The sequence below is a fragment of the Gekko japonicus genome, unplaced genomic scaffold, assembly GCF_001447785.1.
Source record: "Gekko japonicus isolate JY-2015 unplaced genomic scaffold, Gekko_japonicus_V1.1 scaffold275, whole genome shotgun sequence".
Taxonomy (NCBI): Eukaryota; Metazoa; Chordata; class Lepidosauria; order Squamata; family Gekkonidae; genus Gekko; species Gekko japonicus.
In genome coordinates this window covers 1128982-1148660 of record NW_015170895.1, presented here as the reverse complement: position 1 = coordinate 1148660, position 19679 = coordinate 1128982, and the positions used below count along the sequence as shown (strand labels likewise).

General features: G+C 55.0%; 1 protein-coding gene across 1 annotated transcript in view; it reads left to right on the top strand.

Annotated features, from left to right (window-relative positions):
• The window catches only part of HSF1 (heat shock transcription factor 1), a 59959-nt gene that overhangs the window by 18260 nt on the left and 22020 nt on the right, over positions 1 to 19679 (top strand). The window contains exon 4 of the mRNA XM_015418502.1: positions 440 to 564. Within this exon, the coding sequence (XP_015273988.1) occupies positions 440 to 564 (125 nt within the window). The remainder of the gene's footprint in view (positions 1 to 439; positions 565 to 19679) is intronic.

Here is a 19679-nt window from a genome sequence, read left to right as displayed (position 1 = left end):
AGGTGGAAATTTGATGAGGGTTAGGGTGTGTATAACAACACCGCAGAAATATTTTTTGAAAACTAGATCCCTGCTCTGCCATGGAGCTTATTGGGTGACCTTGAGCCTGTCACTGTTGCTCAGCCTCACAGGGAGGTTGTGGGGGCAGACTGGGAGTGGGAGAACTATGCAGCCCCCCCCCCCCCCCAGCACTTGGAGAAAGGGCAGGGTGGTAATGTATAAGTAAGGAAGAAAATCCAGAGGCGAATGGCACTGGGTTCACGCGTTCCGCATGATGGTGTCCCTGAGAGCCCGATGTCTGAGGTTGTCCCAAGAGTGTGCAGAGAGAGAGAACAGGAGAGGTCCAAGAACAGGTCGCCAGCAGAGGGGGGAGCAGAGAGGAGCTCCGGCAACCCTGGGCAAGGTCACAGGAGGTGACCGGTCTGCTCCTTCCTTTCAGGTCTCTGGCATAAAGAACGAGGACATCCGCGTTCGCCAGGACAGTGTCACCAAGCTGCTGACGGACGTCCAGGTGATGAAAGGCAAGCAGGAGAGCATGGACTCCAAGCTAGTAGCCATGAAGCAGTACGTATGCACGACGGGCGAGCCCCGGGAGTTCTGTTGGTGCCTTTGCGGGGGAGGCTCTGTGTGTGTGTTTGTGTATGTGTGCCAAGTCTCCTTTGTTTGTGCTGTCTTCTCACGCCCTCTGCTGGCAGGGACTGGGCAGCCCAGGGATTACTGCAGGACTCGGAACTGTGGTTTAGCAGCCTTCCAGTTTGGTGTAGTGGTTAAATGCACAGACTCTAATCTGGGAGAACCGGGTTTGGTTCCACACTCCTCCGTGTGCACCTGCTGGATGACTTTGGGCAAGCCGTAGTTCTGGCACAGCTGTTCTTGAAAAAAAAGCCATTTCTGTCAGAGCTCTCCCCGCCCCGCCTCCCTCACTGGGTGTCTGTTGTGGGGAGGGGAAGGGAAAGGAGTTTGTAAGCCGCTCTGAGACTCCCTTGGGTAGTGAAAGGCCATGGGGTATACATCCAATCTCCTCCTCCTCCTCTTCCTCCTTCTCCTGCTGCTGCTGCTGCCAGGTTCCAGGAGACTCCTGGCTTTGTTTTGAGTTATCTGATCGGTCTAGTTGGCGCGCAAATAGCTTTCCGTGCCCCTCTTTGTTGCCGCTAGCCAGTGGCACATCTTCGCTGTTGGAATTGCTCTGTCATATTTTGTAATCCACCTTGAGTCTTGGTAAGGAAAGGTGGGCTGTAAATGACACCGACTAGTAATTAAGTCAGCTGACATAATTATAAATACATTGATGTAGCTGGAGCATTATTTAGCAGCTTGCAGGTTAAACAGGCCCCGTCTGCCAGTGTAGGTGAGCCAAGATTTGTGGGGCAGAGAGGTGGGATTCTGTGGGGTGAGGCAGCTCTTCCCCGCTTCCTTTCTCAGCTTGCAGTGGGGTTGGGGGAGCAGGTCCCCGTCTGCTGCTCTTGCTAGGGAAGCCCTCTGAATGAAGCACAGCAGGTGCAGAGCCTGACAGCATCTTCCCGGTCCGCACCGGGGCGGGTCTTGCTCTTCCGTTGGCCATCAAGGTGCTTGAAGTAAGACCGTCAGGAGGGCACTGCTGGGTAGGCACAATTTATTATGTATTTATTTTATTAGATTTTTACCCCAGCCTAGACCGGCTCAGGGCAGCTTACAACAGTGTAAAATTCAAACAGTACAGTACATAAAATCACATAAATTAATATACATACAATGCTAAAAACTCAAACATAGTCAAGTGCTAGCAATATCCTCAGTTTATGGTCAGCTGTTCGGTCTTCTTTGGCTATCTCAGGTGATTGGCACGGGCAGTATTTAAGGGACCAGTGGGTCACGGTTCAGCCAACATGGCTATTAATTGTTGGTGGTGGAGTATTAGGTGGTGGCAGCTCCAAAGGCCTGGTGGAAGGGGAGGTCCATCTGGTCTTCGGGGCATAAGCGCGGTGCCCTGCTGGACTGATCCCCTGGTCCCTCTAGTCCAGCATCATGTTTCACAGGTTGGACAACAAATGGCGTTGAGGCCACTGACTTACCAGTGACCCTCTAACTGACCTGCTCAGAGTCTCCTCCAAGAGCCCCCGTCACAGATGGCTACCGAGGCTGAAGCTGCAGCTGAGCCTTGCTCTGCAGCTGCTGCTGCTGCATGAACTCCTTCCGGCTCGCCAGGGTTTGTCCTGCCCAGGTAGAAGAAGAAGAGATTGGATTTATACCCCGCCCTTCACAACCCAAAGGAGTCTCAGAGCGGCTTACAAAGGCCCCACAACAGACACCCTGGGAGGTAGGCGGGGCTGAGAGAGCTCTGACGGAAACTGCTCTTTTTCAAGGACAGCTCTTATCAGAACTATAGCTGGCCCAAGGTCATCCAGCAGGTGCAAGGGGAGGAGGAGTGGGGAATCGAACCCGGTTCTCCCAGATTAGAGTCCATGCACTTAACCACGACACTACTCGCCATCATCTTGGCAGCCACCATCCTCGTGGCTTCCGTCAGGCCTGGCCATAGCCAGAGAGGTGCCTCCAGGGTGGCCAGGCGTATGGGAAGGGAGGTGATCCCTCAGTGTCCTGTTTCCCACAGTGGCCAGGCAGGTGCCTATGAAGGGTCTGCAAGTGGAGCCCAGAGCTACCCGCAGTTGCCCCAGAAACTGGTAGGTGGAGGAGTGATGGTCCCCTTACCTGTCTCTTTGTTTTCCCCTGGGTGTCAGGTTCTGCAGCCAGTAAATCTCCACACACATTTCCAAGGAAGCGTTATGCTTTATTAGGTTACAAAACTGGTACCCTACCCACAGGATTGTTGTTAGGAATAACCAAGGGGCGGAAACATCCCTACATATAGCAGGATGAGGCAAATGGCTAAGCAAATGATATTCGAGCGTGCGCGGGAATTCTCCCGGCTGGAGGATATGTAATAAGCGGGAGAGTCTCAGTGCCTCATGAGAGCCAAAAGATTCACACCAGCGGTGGAACGCAAGCCCTCCCCCCTTCACAAGGCCAGGCAGATAACATAGTCTGGCAGCACTGGTTCTCACGGTCTCCCTATCGCTGTTTACGGCAAGCGGCAGAGCAGCGAGCAAGCCAGGATCAGAGAAGGGAACAAGCAAAACATGGCAGCTAGCTGACACCTGATGGCTACCGGTGGGCTTAAAACTTGTCTAATTCTTCAGCCCGCCCGCTCTCCGTTTGAAGCCACCTGAGCGAATGGCCCTCCTGCTCCTCTGGCAGCGAGTTCTGCGACCGCATTAATCAGATCGCTGGAAGGAGAGTGGCCTTTTAGATACCGCTGTCCTTGCATAGCAAGCTCAGGGCGGCTTACAGTGGTTAGAATACGCTAAACCACAGATGCATTGAGACAATGCAATAAGATAGTATTCAAAAAGAAATGGCAATCATAAATACATATAAAAACAGATAAAGTACTGATGGCGGTAGCTCCCATAAGGTCATAATACACTGGCTGTTATTGTTTCGGTTAACAAAAGGTTAACAAAGAGGGCCTTAACAGTTCAGATGTTAGCTGTTCAGATGTTAACAGTATGTAATCAGTGGCGGCTCCTAATCGAAAGCCTGGTGGAAGAGCTCCGATTTGCAGGCCCTGCGGAACTGTAAGAGGTCCCACAGGGCCCTGATGTCTTCCGGGAGCTCATTCCAACAGTGTGGAGCCACCACTGAGAAGGCCCTGGCCCTGGTAGAGGCCAATCTGGCGTCTTTCAGAATGGGGGGAGAGGGGATGTCTGGGCTTACTGTTTCAGCTGTGGACCCAAAGGAGCTGGAGGAGGAAGCCTCGTTGGCCCCAAAGCCCTCTTGTGGCTTTAGTGAGAGGGAGCCAGGCACCCGGGGGCTGGTGGCGGGCAGCTTGTCTTTGAGCTCAGTCCTGTGCAAGAGGGAGGGACTCCCAGGGAGAGGCCTGCTGCTGGCTGGCGGGCTGGGGCAGGAGAGGAGCAGCTGGCCTGAGCCAAGGGTTGCAGATCTCTACCCCCAGAATAAATAGTCAGATCTGAGTCCAGCCAGAGTTTTGGGGCATAGTCTTTCGAGAGTCCAAAGCTCCCGTGTTCAGAGGCCCCGGACTGTCGAAAGCGTGTGCCCTGAAAATCTTGTTGGCCTCTAAGGCGCTCCTGGATTTGGATCTGATTGTCTGGACCAGCGCAGCTGCCCTCTGAGTCGACCCCAGAATAGCTTTTCTACAGCACGGGGGGGGGGGGGGAGATATGCAGGCGAAAGCCTCTTGAGCACATGCAGAAAGCGCCTTCCCTTCCTACCTGCCTCATCTTCTGAGGGTTAAAGGGGAGCTTTTCTGGTGGATCCTCAGGCGGGCTTGGCTCCCGGCTCGTTCTTTAGATGCCAAGTGCTGCGGTCAGCTGTGCGGAGTGGCTCATATCAGTGGGTGTTCAGAGGGAGGGCCAAGTGTGTGAGTCCCCCTCTTCCTGGAAGGTGCGTCAGTGACCTCCGGCAGTCACCCATTCCTGTTTTGTGGCTGCTGTGGGTACCTTCCTTGGCAGCCGCCGCTACGAACCTCCTCCTCCCAGCCACAAATAGCTTATTAACGCCTCACCCCTGGAACGTGCGGCTTTATGACTGTCTGCTGGGGCAGCCAGTCTAGATCCTGGTCCCTTGACTCATCCTGCCCTGTGGCCTTCTCTGGGCAGTGTCCAGTTCCAGATCAGCAGAAAGGGCCCTTTGCACCCAGGGAGCACCCTCCGGCATCAGCCCGGCACTTTTCTTAGCTGAACCGAGAACGGGGCAGCCGCGTCTGCCGTGGATCCGTGTGGCTGCATGGTGGAAGTCGCTGATGAAATGAAAATCCGCCTCCTAAGATTCCGGCTGCCTCTTTGGCTTAGAATCATGTTCCTTACACTTGTGAGGTCAGGCATGGTGTGGGCCAAGACTCACTCACTGCCCTGGCCCCTGGAAAGAGACCCCCGTGCTTTTTAGATGCAGACCTGGAAATCTTTGTTCTGGGTGTGGGGGGCGGGGCGGGAGAGACAGGGAGTCCCCCCCCCCCCAGCTTTGCCTCTCGGCTCTCTGTTGAAATCAGCTGCAAAGCCCCCGGTGCACAAACAAGATGGGGGTGCAGGTTGTTTTCCTCCGCCCCCCCCCCAAGTACGATGAACGCCAGTGTGATGCAGTGGTAAAAGGGAGGAGTCTGCACTGGGGTCTTGTGGTGACCAGGTGATCTTTGAGTTCATACGGTCTGTTTCTGAGCAGTAGTCAGGCTTTCCAGTAGCCACATTTTATGACTCCTGGGGAGACGCGTTTCATTATTAACCAGACTGATGCTCTAATATTAAAAGCAAACCAGCGGTGCCTGCCAAGACACTTGATCCGTTTTTTGGCGGGCTTGTTTGGCGAGCGCCTTTGCTGAAAGACCCTTTGGATTGGCTGCTTATGGAGATGGATGATTAGCCCATCGAGTAGCTGGATGATGATCTTTTCTCTCTAATGATATAGTTCCGTTCGTCGTGGCAGTGTGCCTGGGAGTCAAGTGCCATCAAGTGGCTTCTGACGTAAGGTGGCCCCATGAGTCAGTGTCCTCCCAAATGTCCTGTCATTAATTCCAAGCAACGTAAAGGGCTTCTTGAGGCTGTAGGATCCCTGCCTGTGGTTTTCATAGTTTTTTTTCCTGGCATTGGAGAATGGCTGTGATATGGACTACTGAAATGAAGAAGCATATTGACATGTGTTTGGTCTTCTGCCTTATGACTGATGGGGAGGTGTTTTCCGTGGTAATGATGAGTTTAATGTTAAGCAGTGGGTTAATTCCTCACGGGCTGCCCTCTTTCCTGTAGCAGCCAAGAGCCTAGACTAGCCTGGTCTCATCGGGGCTCAGAAGCTAAGTAGGGCCGGTCCCCGTGCGGGAGACCGCTGAGAGTGACAGCAGTTGCTGTGCAGTGGAAGGCAGCGGCAAAGCCACCTCTGCTCCATATTAAGAACCTAAGAGAAGCCCATGTTGGATCAGGCCAATGTGGCCCACCCAATCCAACACTCTGTGTCACACAGTGGCCAGCAATACCCGGGGCCATCAGGAGGTCCACCAGTGGGGCTGGACATTAGAAGCCCTCCCACTGTTGACCCCCCCAAGCACCAAGAAGACAGAGCATCACTTGCCCCAGAGCCCCTATCTATACCTTGTGGCTAATAGCCACTGATGGACCTCTGCTCACTTCTTGCCTTGAAAACTCCCACGAGGTAGAACCCACCCTGAGTGGGTTGCAGCTTGACCACACCCTTCACCTTGGCCTTTCTTGAATGGACATTACAAACGACCCACAAACCTAAATGAAGGGACGCTATTTGAAAGAAGTGGCTTATTTACTTAACCTGTTCATGTCACAAATGTGTGAGGGGTCCAAAAACAGCCCACAGCCCACAAGCACCTTTGTTGGGATCGGCAACAGTGACACGTGTGTGAGCCACGTGGGTCATGGTTTGGTTTTGGATTTCGACCAGTGTGGCTGCAAACCAAAAAGGAGGTGGTACTCTCGGCAGATGGGGGGGGGGAGTGTAGCATCTCATGCTGTCGTCTGCACATATCGGCCCCAAAGTCTGGACTCCGGAGAGGTGTCCGTGTGGGACGGCGTGTGTGCTCCAGCCGGGCTTTCCAGGGTGTGCCGTTGGGAGTCTCTCTCTCTCTCCCCTGCGCTCCTCTCAAAGCACCAGGTGTGATTTCTATCAGGCCTTTCATCATCACTGAAGAGAGTTTATGGTCCCAGCATGTGTCCTCCTGCGAGCAGGGTCTCAGTGGCCCACGGTGAGCGCATGTGGCTGGGAGCCAGCTACGTGAAGGATTATTGGCTGGGTCTTAGCGTGGGCCTCTTTTCTGGCAGATCTGAGACGGGTCTCTTTCTTTATTGCTCCTCTAGGAGCCGGCCCACTCGGGACTTCCTTGTCTGACTCTTTCTAGCTTCTGCAGTTCACTAAAGAGACAGCCTGAGCGCTGCTTCCTCTCCCCGCTCCCGCCCCCAGCCCAGCCCTGTCAAGAGCTTGCTGCAGTGGAAGGTAAAGAGGGGAAGCAGATTTGGAGGGGGATGAAGCCGTTGCTCCCTCACCTGCTTGCTGACAGGAGTGACGGCTTTGCCCGCTGCCCTCCTTCAGGGCACTCGATGCCAGTTTGCTGTGGGCTGCCTCCGCAGAAGAAGGCAGGTAAAAAGGTAAAGGTTCCCTTGCTTGAAAGCCAGTCGAATCCGACTCTAGGGTTGCGGTGCTCATCTCCGTTTCAAAGCCGAAGAGCCAGCACTGTCCGAAGACATTTCCGTGGTCATGTGACCGGCATGACTAAACGCCGTAGCGCACGGAACACTGTTACCTTCCCACTGTAGTGGTACCTATTTATCTACTTGCAATTTCTTGCTTTCGAACTGCTAGGTTGGCAGGAGCTGGAACTAGAGACGGGAACTCACTCCGTCATGTGGCACACTCGGGTCTCGAACTGCTGAACTACTGACCTTCCAGAGCCTGCAGTTCAGCGTCTTAACCACTTGAGCCACCTAACTGTAACCTCTCGCTGAGGATTAGCTGCCCCCTCCCGACTTTCCATCCTCTACTCCATTCCCGCGTGAGGCAGTCTGCGCCTCCCGCTCTGTAGACTTCCATGGGTGGATTTTACCCTGCACTGCAACGATATTCGCTGAGTGTTCTAAAAACCAGTTGCTTTCACAGCCTAAGCGTTTGCGCGTCGAGCCCTCTTCATCTGACGCGTGGAGGGTGTTCACAGCAGACAGGTACAGCCTGTGCAATGACACCAAGGTCTGCTGTCACGAACGGTTGTTTGGCTTATCTTGTAGGTGAGGGGAGCTGCCTTATCAGTGCCACGGGCTTGTACGTCTTGCATTTCGTTGCTCTTTGACTCCACCGTTAGCGGGTTTTCTCTGTCCCTGTGTGGCGTGTGAGAGTGCGTGCCATGCATTCGAACGCATGAATCTGCCTTACACTGAGTCAGACCTCCGGTCTATCCAAGGTGACTGTCATTCACTCAGACTGGTAGCCGCTCCCCAGGGGCTCAGGAGGAGGTCTTTCCCATCACCTGCTCCTTTGCTTCAACTGGTGATGCCAGGGGTTGAACCAGGAACCTTCTGCATGCCAGCAGATGTGCTACCACTGAGCCACAGTCCCTCCCCACAAAGATTTCGTGCCCAAAATAGTTCACAAAACCTTCTGCCACAATCAATCCAGGCTGATGGCACCCCAGGACTCCTCTCGGTTGTCTGCAGTTGTCGAAGGGCCAAACTGGACATCCCGTGTGACACGGGTCCCCGTCTGTGTTCTTTGCACAGAGAGGCGTGACATCGCGACTGGCATCCCCGAGCGTGCCAGGGCCCCATTCGGCTGAGGAATGCAGGCAGGAGGAGGAGCAATTTCAGCCTTCCTTTCTGCCATATTTTCCTGAGCCCAAATGGTCATGTGGCTGGGCATATTTGCCCCTCTGTGGGGCTGCATGTACGACGACTGCAGCATATGAAGCCCCACAGCAGGGCAAATATGGGTCCGCGGTGGCTGTTTTGGCTCAAGGACGCGGCATGGGAAGAACGGCCGAACCTCCCCCCCCCCCCTCGCACTCTTGAGCCGAATTGGGACCTGGCGTTCTTGGGAATGTTAGTTCCTCAACCTCGCGTCTGTCTTTCAGAAGAAACACATTTGGGTTGCGGGAGTTCTGACCCGACTTGTGTCAGAGGCAATGCCCAGCCTGGCTCTCGGAAGGCCGTCTCTGTCTTAAGGCTGGGTCCCTTCGGTAAGTCACTTTATGACCGTTGTCCCTCTGAGCTGTCCTGTTCACGCTGGCCTGAGGCTGCTCTTATTCATGGACTGCCGCAGTGTCCGGAAAGAGGAAAGGTGAGAATAGTCAGCCGCAGGCATTGCCCCTCGAGCTCAGCGGGTCTCAGCGGAGGCGCCCTGCTACAAACGCACACAGGAAGGAGGCAGCTTGGCTGGCGCAAGTTAATAGACATTTCAAGCATTGCCGCAGCACCCTCAGTGTCCGTGAGGCATGGCAGAGCCCAGGGTCAAGGAGCTTGCAGTCTAAATCCTGGAGAGTGCACGAGGGAAGGGAGAGGCTAGGTGAGCAGGAGGAAAGATAGTCCGCTGCTTACGCATGGAGGTTTTGTTCCACTTTGGCAATCGCACCCTGTGCTTCCTTCCCACCTGGGGCTGGCCTCAGGTTCTCAGTGCCCTCAGCAAACTGTGTCTTTGGTGCCTCCGTGAGAATTCTAGAACGAGCTTACATTTTACAGTACCTTTGACCATCCAGATTTTAGAGAGAGATCTCTGGTGCTCCCAGCCTAGTGCAGCGTAATGACCAGTACTTTTCTCTCCCTTCCTACTCACCGTTTAGACTGCAGAATTCTGTCCCCCAGGAGCTTGCTCACAACGGGTGATGTTTTAGTTGATCCCACCGAAGGTGTTAGCTGTCTTCTTTGTCTGCTTTGACTTCGATTCACGTGGGGGGGGGGGGGTGAGGCCAATGTGACCAGGCCCCTTTAAGCTCCCATGGACAAGATCTAATTTGAGGGGCAGGCAGAAGGGGTAGAGATGGTGCTCCAAAAGCCAGTGTGTCCCTCTGGAGAAGAAAGGTGAGCTCCAGAAACCTGGCTTCAAATCCTGCCCTGTCGGTTGTCAGTCTCCTCATGGTTGGGCACAGGGTTGTCTGAAGGACATCTTCTCCCCTAGCCTGGGAATGAAGATCACAGGGCGAGGCCTTCCTGTCGGTCTCATGAAAAGCTGGCTGGCAGGGTACGCGAGAGAGGGGGCCTTTCCAGGGGGAGCCCCTCACTTTTCATCGTTAGGAGGCAGTTGGAGGTGGTTTTATTTAGGACTGCATTTTATGGAGTTGAAGATGGTTTTATTTAGGACTGCAGTCTTGAACAGCGATTTTAAAACTTGGGGTTTTTTTTAATGTTTTCAATATATTTTATTCTGTGTGTTTTATCTGTTTGTAAGCTGCATTGAGGGGCGGCGGTGGCTCAAGTGGTTAAGACGCTGAGCTACAGACCGGAAGGTCAGTAGTTCAGCAGTTAGAGACCCAAGTGCTGCATAATGGAGTGAGCTCCTGTCTCCGGCCCCAGCTCTTGCCAACCTAGCAGTTCGAAAGCAAGAAATTGCAAGTAGATAAATAGGTACCACTTCGGTGGGAAGGTAACAGCGTTCCGTGCGCCTTGGCGTCTAGTCATGCCGGCCACATGACCACGGAAACGTCTTCGGACAGCGCTGGCTCTTCGGCTTGGAAACGGGGATGAGCCCCGCATTCCTAGAGTCGCATTTGACTGGCTTTCGAGCAAGGGAAACCTTTACCTTTTTAAGTTGCATTGAGCTCCATAAGGCAGACAGGCAGCTAATAAATGTTTTAAATAAATGTTAAAAAAGGGAAGAGGTGTCTGACCTTCCTTGCTGCAAACTTGAGTGGGGGGGGGGTGGCGTGAGCCACTGGGCACCCAAAGGTGCTGAAAGGATCAGCAGGTGGGAGTCTGGCTTTGGGGGCGGGAGCTGGAAGGGCCTTTCCCCGAGACAGTCTCCCTCTGCGCCTCCCGTCGCTTCCGCTGGCCTCTGGTTCTCCTTCCTGTGTTCATTTGTTTTGGATCCCTAACCCTTCTGCTGAAACCAGGGTCTGTGAGCCAAACGCTTCCTTCCAGGTTTCTTTTCTTTTTAAAAAAATGTCTGGAATAGTCGTGCACGTAAATCTGATATCTCCCTTTTAAAAAGCTGCTGCTGTTGGCTCTTTCACTGCATGACCTGAAGCTCTTGAAGTTAATGTTTCCCCCTTGACCCCTGGCAAGTGCTTCCCAGGAACTTGCGGGAGCCTTGGACTCGGTCCTGGGTTCGGATCCCAGTTCTGCTAGGTTTTGTTCAAACGGCAGCAGCGGTGGGCAGATCGCTGCCGGCACCAGGTGACTCCCCTCTCCCTGGGCTGGAAATCAGCTGTCGTCCAGTGTGATGAGGCTGAATGTGAGTGTGGTTGTTGCCGCACCTATGACTGGGGGGGGGGCCCTCCTGGTGACTCTCCAAGGGGAAGGGGACAGGCCTGCTCTTACAGGGCGCAAGCTTTGTTATACGGAAGATCCGTGTCCCTTCTCCAGCTTTATTTATTTTTATTTATTTATTATTTACATTTATATCCCGCCCTTCCCGCAAGTTCCTGGGAAGCACTTTCCAGGAGGCTTTGCAGTCCAGTTCCTTAATTGTAGTCGCACCGCCACCCAAACAGCTTGAGAACCGAAGCAGGTACAGCTCTCATTGGCATCCTGGAAGATCCCGGCTCTGGAATCATGGATGTCCTTCCTGCTGAGCTCTGTCTGGTTTAATTGCCAGGGGCTCGTGCCGCCCTCGTGGCTTCACCGTGAAAGGCAATGGGATTTGTTGCTTTGGCTGCGAAATCTGGCACAGCACGCGGTCTGCAGAGGCTGGTGGTGCCCATCCGTGGACGGCCTGCCCAGTGAGGCCCTTCCCTTTACAGCTCAGGCTGCAGTTAGCCTACAGCTGAAAGGGGGCAGTCCAGAAGAACCTCTGGTGCCACAGACAGAGGAGTGGGTGGTTCCCGACCGCTGCCCCTGGGCAGCGTCTTGGGGTGGGGGCCAGAAGGCAAGGCTCCACCGATGCCTCCTCCATCCTCTCCAGCCCCAGAGGCTCTGGACTAGCCAGCGGAGGGGAGGGGAGGGCAGCCAAGAGGTCCCTGTCCTGCCGCTTTTGCTCTTCTGCGATGTGCATCTCCTGTTCTCGCACAGCTTTGCCAAGCGGACCTTCCTCAGTCTCTTCTCCCCCAGCCTGCTGGGTGCTGAAGTCAGTCCACCCCAGTGCAATTTTAAACAGATTTGCCAATTGGGGTCCCTGCACCTGTGTGTCGGCGTGCTTCCCTCCCTGCCCTGGGGGGCTCCGTTTACCTTGGCTCGGTTCTGGAGCCTCCGCCGCTGGGACGCCGCGAGCGCTTCCTCCTGGCCAGACTGCGTTTACAAGGCCCTGCTGTTTTTACAAGCCCCCCGTCGCCCACAGAACTGAAAGGTTTAAAATTTCTCCCGGTAAAAATAAATCTGTGCAGACACCTCCAGCTGGCTTCCTGCCTCGCTGCTCTTCTTCTTCTTCTTCCCCCTCCCCAGGCTTAGCTTCTGCCGCCTCCTGCTCAGCCCTCTCCACTCATCCTGGCCCGGGGAGCTTCCTTGAGGGTTCCAAAGGCAGGCAGCCCTGCACGTTGTCCCGTTGACCCTCACCAGTGGGGCCGCTTTGCATCAGAGCATTTGCTGAACAGCTTGTGCCTGTCTGTTGCAGGCAAGAGAAAAGCTGAGCCGGGCAGCAGAGGGCCTCCACAGCGGGAGTGGCTGGCCGGCAGACAGCAAGGGGGGGGGGGGCGTGGTTGCGACCGGCCGGTTCTCTGAAATGGCGGAGGGGTCTTTCCAGCCTGCTTTTCATCTCCTCTGCAACAGGCCCCCGCAGGCGGCTTGGGCGAGCGTTCTGGAGGCAGGTGACCTTTCTCACGAAAATACCCATCCAAGTGAGGGGGGTAGGGAACAAGGCCCCGCTGGGCCACCAAAGGCTTGAAGGTGCCAGGCAGCCACAGGCCCCACCTAGTATGCCGCCACCCCCACCACCCCCCACTTCCGTGTGCTCAGCTGGGAGGCGAGGCTGAGCTGGCCCCCGGTAGAGGGACGGGGCCTGTCTCTGCCAGAAGGTAAGGGGTCTAGGCAGGGCGAGGCTCTCCCCCTCCCAAAAGCCAGCTTTGGCTAGAAGAAGAAGAGAAGGATTGGATTTATACCCTGCCCTTCACTACCCAAAGGAGTCTCAGAGCAGCTTACAAACTCCTTTCCCTCCCCCTCCCCCACAACAGACACCCTGTGAGGTGGGTGGGGCTCAGAGAGCTCTTGACAGAAACGGCTCTTTTTCAAAAACAGCTCTTATCAGAACTATGGCTTGCCCAAGGTCATCCAGCCAGGTGCAAGTGGAGGAGTGGGGAATCAAACCCGGTTCTCCCAGATAAGAGTCAGCGCACTTAACCACAATACCAAACTGGCTCTGTGGGTCAGGTGGTGGGAGGGGAGACCCTGTCTCAACCCCCACTCTGCTGGGGAGCTCCCCCGGGTGCCCTTGGACCTGTCTCAGTTCTTGAGAATAAAAGGGGGTGGGGAGAGCGGAACCCCAACTTCTTTGGTCGAAGGTGGGAGAAAGCCTGCATCTGGTGGCCCTTTCTGTCTATCGGCACCAGCTTGGCCACGTGAAATCTCCCTGGCCGCTGAGCCCAGGGTGGAAGGGCAGCCTCTGCCAGGTCTCTCCTCTTGCACGGAGGCGCTGCCTCTTTGTCCGCTGGAGAACTCGTGGGCAGTCTTCCCTCTAAGCTGAGTTAATGCAAGCTAGCTCACAGTTTTTTAGCCTCCGGTTCACACATTGTTGTCCTAGCTCAGGAAGGATGGCGCTCCAGAGCAAACAGATTTATGCAGCAGCCAAATGGCTCGCTCACGACTTTAATGCTGGTAGCTCACAAAGTAAAATTTTGGCTCACAGGACTCCACAGCTTAGGGGGAGCATTGCTCGTGGGCACTCCATGCAATTCCTGAGCGGTCGGGTTAGAACGGAAAAAAGGAAGTCCTTCTTCACACAAAGAGTGATTATAACACATGGAATTCACTGCCACAGGTGGTGGTGGCGGCTACAAGCATGGACGGCTTGAAGAGGGAATTGGATAAGCCTATGGAGCAGAGGTCCATCAGTGGCTCTTAGCCAGAAGGTATAGATAGGAACTCTCGGTCTGGGGCAAGGGATGCTCTGTATTCTTGGTGCTTTGGGGGGGGGCAACAGTGGGAGGGATCCTAGTGTCCTGGCCCCACTGCTGGACCTCCTGATGGCACCCGGTGTTTTTGGCCACTGTGTGACACAGAGCATTGGACTGGATGGGCCATTGGCCTGATCCAGCATCGGCTTCTCTTACTTTCTTATGAGGTTCAGGCTTCCAGTGGGCAGATTCGCCTTAATGGCATGTCGCATGATTAAAGTTAGACTGATTGGAACCTTTTGACAGGTTATGTAGCAGCGAACCTCTCAGCTGCACAGAACTGCCCTTTGGGGCAGCGTCCTCTTGGCTGCCTGTGGAACTGGGCAAGATCCCTCACCACAGCCGCTGTAGCAGGAGCCCTAAATCCAGACCCGCAGGTGGCCGAGGCCTGGAAGTGAGACATCACTGACAAGGGCCGGCCAGAGACAAAGGTCCATAAATCTGGCAAACGGAAATGTCTGAGTGTGTGTGTGTGTGTGTGTGTGTGTGTGTGTGTGTGTGTGGAGGCGCCTGCTGGAGCACTCACTCGCTCACGTGGAGGAAGCTGTTTCACTTCCCTTCCAGCTGTGCCTTATTAATAAGAAGGACTCTTTGCTCAGGACAGTCCAAGTGGAAGCAAGAAGGCCTCCCCGCCTCCAGCTCCCCCTTGCACCGGGAGGGAGGGAGGGAGGAAGAAAGAAGCCGGGCTTGTGTTTCTGCTGCAGCTGCCCCAGGCAGCCCCACCGGTGGAGGCAGACAACCGTTCTCCCCCTTGTCTCCCCCTTGTCTCCCCCCCCCCTTCTCTGCTTATCAGAAGAAACCAGGATTGGGCCCCGCCTCATGCCAGCTGCACTCTTGCAGGTGTGAGTCGCAGCCCCTGCATCTGCCAGGGGAGGGGATGACGAAGCTTTACCGGTGGGGGGGGGGGGGCGGTGGAAGGCGTTCCAGATCTGAGGCCTGCAGTGGCTCCCAGCTGCAAGCCCCATGCTCTCCCTGGCCGGTGTGAAGTGACGCTGCTCTTTTTGGCTGCCTCTGCCTGATGTCGGCCGGACTCTGGTGACCTCCGGGCTTGGCCCTTGCAGGGCAATGCTTGACTGAGCAGGAAGCGCTGCCTGGGCTGTTGGGCGGCTTGTGCTGTGGCTCTTGCATGCCGGGCGCTTGGCTGGGGCAGACTCAGTCCCAGGCTCGGATAAATTTGGGGCAATTTTTATTTATTTATTTATTAGCATTTATACCCCGCCCTCCCCGCAAAGCAATTTTTATTTATTTATTTATTAGCATTTATACCCCGCCCTCCCCGCAAAGCAGGCTCAGGGCAGCTTCCAACACGACATATAAACAGCTTAAAAGCAGAATTATTAAAAACACTACAGAGCACTTCATGTGGGCTGCGGTTGTCTCTCTCCCCCCGCTCAAGCTTTGCTTCGCCCTTAGTTGATCCAGAGCCAAACTGACTGGGCCCCTGAGTCTGTGAGGGGCAGGACCTCTGGGGAGGGGTCTTGTCTGATGTGGGGCTCTGACTTGGAAGACGTCATCAGTCACAGCGGGAGAGGGGCCCGGGCAAACCTTGCCTCTGCACATAGCTGAGGAGAGGAGCTCGGTGAGACCAAGCCGCCAAGGAGCCCTGCCAGTGAGCCACACCCAGGCCTCCCCCCCCCATGATCTCCAGTGCCCCTCAGAGCTATCGGAAGCCAAAACTGGCGGCTGCAACTCTAAGAGCAGAAGGGCCCCCGAAGTGCCCTCTGCAAGGTTTGGGGGCACCCCGGTCTCATGCATGATCACTGCGATGGGGGTTGACACGATTTGGGTCTTGGCTGAGATCTGCCCTGCTGGGTCAGTTTGCCTCTCTTCCGGCATTCTTGCCTGGGCCGGGCGAGGGGCTTCCATTGGGCCAGCCACAGTGGAAGGGGGGAGCTCATGCCCCAAGCCCAACTATCTCGTGCAACGCTCTCTCTCACACACACACACACACACACCCCTTGGGGCAATTACTGTATTTCCCTCTGGCCTGCCTTAGAGCATTGCAGAACAAGGGAGGGGGAAGGACTATTTAGTTATTACACAGGGAAGCCATTGAAATGCACAAACATAAACATAATTTCAACAGGAAAGAAGAGAGTTTAAAAATAAATAGGATGTGGCTTCCTGTCCTGACAAACACAAAAGGCTCTACATCAGACAATAGCACTACAGATAAGATTAGAATTTCAACAACCTCCTCAGGAAGCAGGGAACCTCCTCAGGAAACAAAAGAACCTCCTCAGGAAAGCTCCCCCATTAGCATGTTTTACAGCCTGGGGAACTTCTACAAGACAATGACTCAGCCCTACCCCACCTTCCTGAATAGATATAAATTACCTGCCTACCATTTTCCTTCTCACCTTGAGACCGAGAGTACTCCCTCTTTCTGTGTTATACCTCTGAGTGTGCCAGTCACAGTTACTGGCGAAATGCCAGGTTCTACAATGCCAAGACCATGGCCACACAACCCGGAAAATCTACAGCGACTATTTATTTTTGACATTTTTACCCCACCCTTTCCCGTGAGATAAAGCCCCCAAGTACTGTGGTGGTGGTGGTGGTGGTGGGGATTAAAAACATGACCGAGGGAGTCCTGCTAGTGTTGTAGAACAAAGTTGGAGTCCGGGGGCACCTTGACGACAAACAAAGTGTAATATAAGCTTCCGTGGGCACGCCACACCCTTGAATAAAACTTTGTTGGTCTTCAAGGTGCCAAGACTGGACTCCATCTTGGTTCTGCTGCTTCAGGCCAGCACAGCTGCCCCACCTGAATCTATTTGTAGGTTCTCCCCCCCCCCCACACTGTCTGAGTGGAGGTATGTGGCTTCAGCAGTGCGGCATGTACTCATCCAGGGTCAGGCCTCCTTCCCTTTTCTGTGGGGTGGGAAACAGAAGCCCCCCCCCCCCCACACAGCCAAGCTTTGTCCTCTAGTATCCCAAGTAAGCCTGGCGGAATCTTGTTCATGGGGTCACGAAGAGTCGGACTCGACTGTGCGACTGAACGACAACAACAAAATCCCAAGTAAGACAGCATGGCAGGGCCCTTTCATGAACCCCCTCTCCTCTCCTCCACCCCATGGTGCTTGTTAGGGTGGGGTTTTTAACCTGGAAAAGAGTGGGGTGGGTTTTTTCCATTTTTCCTGAAAAAGAGTGGAGTTGGTCCTGCCCGGAGGTATGAACTCACTGTTAAAATGCACGCATCCCGCATAGCTCGGGGCTCTGCCTGTTGGGTGTGGGCTCTGAGCCACCCACGTTCCACAGGGCTGGTTGTTCAATGTCCCTTTGGGGGGGGGGGGGCGCACGTAGTTGATGTTTTTCATCTGAATTAAAGTCGTCGGGGGGGGCCTGGGGGGCTCTTTTAGCAGCCTTTATGAGAGTGTGTCTTCCAAGTTAGTCATTACCTGGCCTCCTCCGAGACTCAGCAGTGGGAGATTAAGCAATTAAGGGACTGCCAGGAGCACTGCGGCTCTGCCCTCTGCCTTGCACTGCACAATGTTAACACGTCAAATAGGTGGGGGGGGGGGGCCCTGTGGCACGTGAGGCCAGGATCAGAGAGGGGTTTGTTTCACAGCACGTACCTGCAGGTGGCCTTATCAAAGGCCTGCCGGAGCCAGAGAGCAACTTAATGAGGGTGTCCTCGGTAGAGGTTTGGGGGAGGGAGGATAAGACCAGCTGAGTGCCAGAAGCAGAAACAGCAGTGACCTCTGCCGAACTCACAGCAGAGCCAGAGCCTGGGGTGGGGTGCTGGCTGCCTCCCCCTGTCCTCTCAGGGTGGGCCCTGGGGCGGCCAAACGGCACCGGAGCTCGGCCAGGCCTTGGCAGTGAACCAAGTGCTCTTGTGCCTCCAGGGGAGAGGCAGGCAGGCAGTGACCACGGCTCTCAAAGGAGGGGGGGGGAGTCCTCTGCGGATCTGTAGAGGGAGTCGTGGGCATGGTGCGCGTGTCTGGAACGCCAGACAGCCCGTACAGCAGATTCGCAGGTTTTTGTAGGGAAATTGGGCTTTCTGGGACTCTTGGAAAGATTTATGTGGCATTTCTGTGCTGCTCCACAGCCTCCCCACTCCTGATACATTTGTCGTACCCACAGCAAACTCTGGTTACCCAAAGCATGACTGCACAGATCAGCATGTTCTTTCTGAATCCACAAGGAGGGGTGAAGGTGGGAAACTCACCTCCTGGCCTCCTTGAGGCCCCAGACTGAGAGCTCAGGATGGCGGGGGGGGGGGCTAGAGGGAGTGGTCTGGTGGCCTGGGTGCAGGGTGGCTGCTGCCAACCCCTCTGATGCAGCTGGGGGGAGGGGCCTCAGAGAAGCCTCCTGCCCAGTGGTCAAGCCCATTTGTGGGATGAGCTACTGGTACACCTTCCAGCTGCTGCACGGAGCTCCTGCCCCCCACTCCCAGGACGGTTTTTGCAACCATTTTAGAAGTTCCTTTGGTGTATTAAAGTATTCGTATCCTCCTCTTGCCTCCTCAAGACAGCTTGCAGCAGCGACATACAATCCCACAGATTAAGCTCCTTGGCAGCCACCCGTAGGCACCGACGCTGCCCCCGTGACCAGGGCGTGCACCGTCTCCCTCAAAAGTCCACCGTGCCACTTAGAGGCACACTCTCATCCTGCCTGCAATGGCCACCAAAACCGTAGTGTGTCTGTTCAGGCTGTGTCATCGTCCTCCTCGTCCCTGTAGCAGTCAGTCTCTCCACTGCCAGGCTGGTCTCCCCCTTCCGCCAGCACGGTCACTGACCACGGCCTGGGATTTGAAAGTGGGGGCCCTCCCTCACACCCAGCAGGGCCTCCGCAGGCGCAGCGACAGGGCCAGAAGATGCTCACGCAGAATCACCCGGAGAGCAGCAGGGCCTCTTCTTCTGTTTGAGCTGACGACAGGTAGTGCTGGCAGCAGGGGTGGCGATGAAAATGGCCCAGACAGAGAGGCTCTTCTGAAGTCAGCTGTGCCGTCTGTGGGCAGAGGGTGTGTGTTGGACCCAACTGACCGGGAAGGGGGGGGGGCCTTTGCTCTGCAGCGGCACCCCTACTGACGACATTGCCCACGTGGGCAGGCATTTGGCCACTATTGTGCTGCTTACACCCGCTACCATTTGAGCACCAGGTCCATTTCAAGGTGTTGGTAAAGGTAAAAGGTCAAGGTTCCCTTGCTCCAAAGCCAGTCGGATCCGACTCTAGGGTTGTGGTGCTCATCTCCGTTTCAAAGCTGAAGAGCCAGCGCTGTCCGAAGACGTTTCCATGGTCATGTGGCCGGCATGACTAAACACCAAGGTGCACGGAACGCTGTTCCCTTCCCACTGAAGTGGTACCTATTTATCTACTTGCAATTTCTTGCTTTCAAACTGCTAGGTTGGCAGGAGCTGGACTAGAGACAGGAGTTCACTCCATCATACGGCAACTCGCGTCTCGAGCTGCTGAACTACTGACCTTCCACAGCCTGCAGTTCAGCGTCTTAACCACTTGAGCCACCGCAGTTCCTTCAAGGAGTTGGTACTAACCTTCAAAGCCATACGCGCCCTGGGACCAACGTATCTGAAGGACCGCCTCTTCCCATATTTGCCATGAAGAGCCTGGTGCTCACAGGACCAACATTTTCTGGTTACCCCCCCCCCCCAGCCCAAAGGACATCCGTTTTTTCGCTTATGGCTTGCACATTTTTGTCTCAGTTCAGGAAGGGATGGCTCTAGAGCAAATTAATTTATGCAGCAGCCAAATCACCTGCTCACAACTGTCAAGCCAGTAGCTCACAAAGTAGGATTTTTGCTCACAAGACTCCACAGCTTAGAGGGAGCAGTGGGAGGGGGTCTCTGTCCAGGACGGCTCGCAAAGAGTTAAGGGGCTGCGCTGGAGCGGGAGGAGGGGGGGCCTCCAAGGCTTTCTTTCGCACACTCTTTTATAGGGCAATTAAATGGTGGTGAAGAGTTTATAA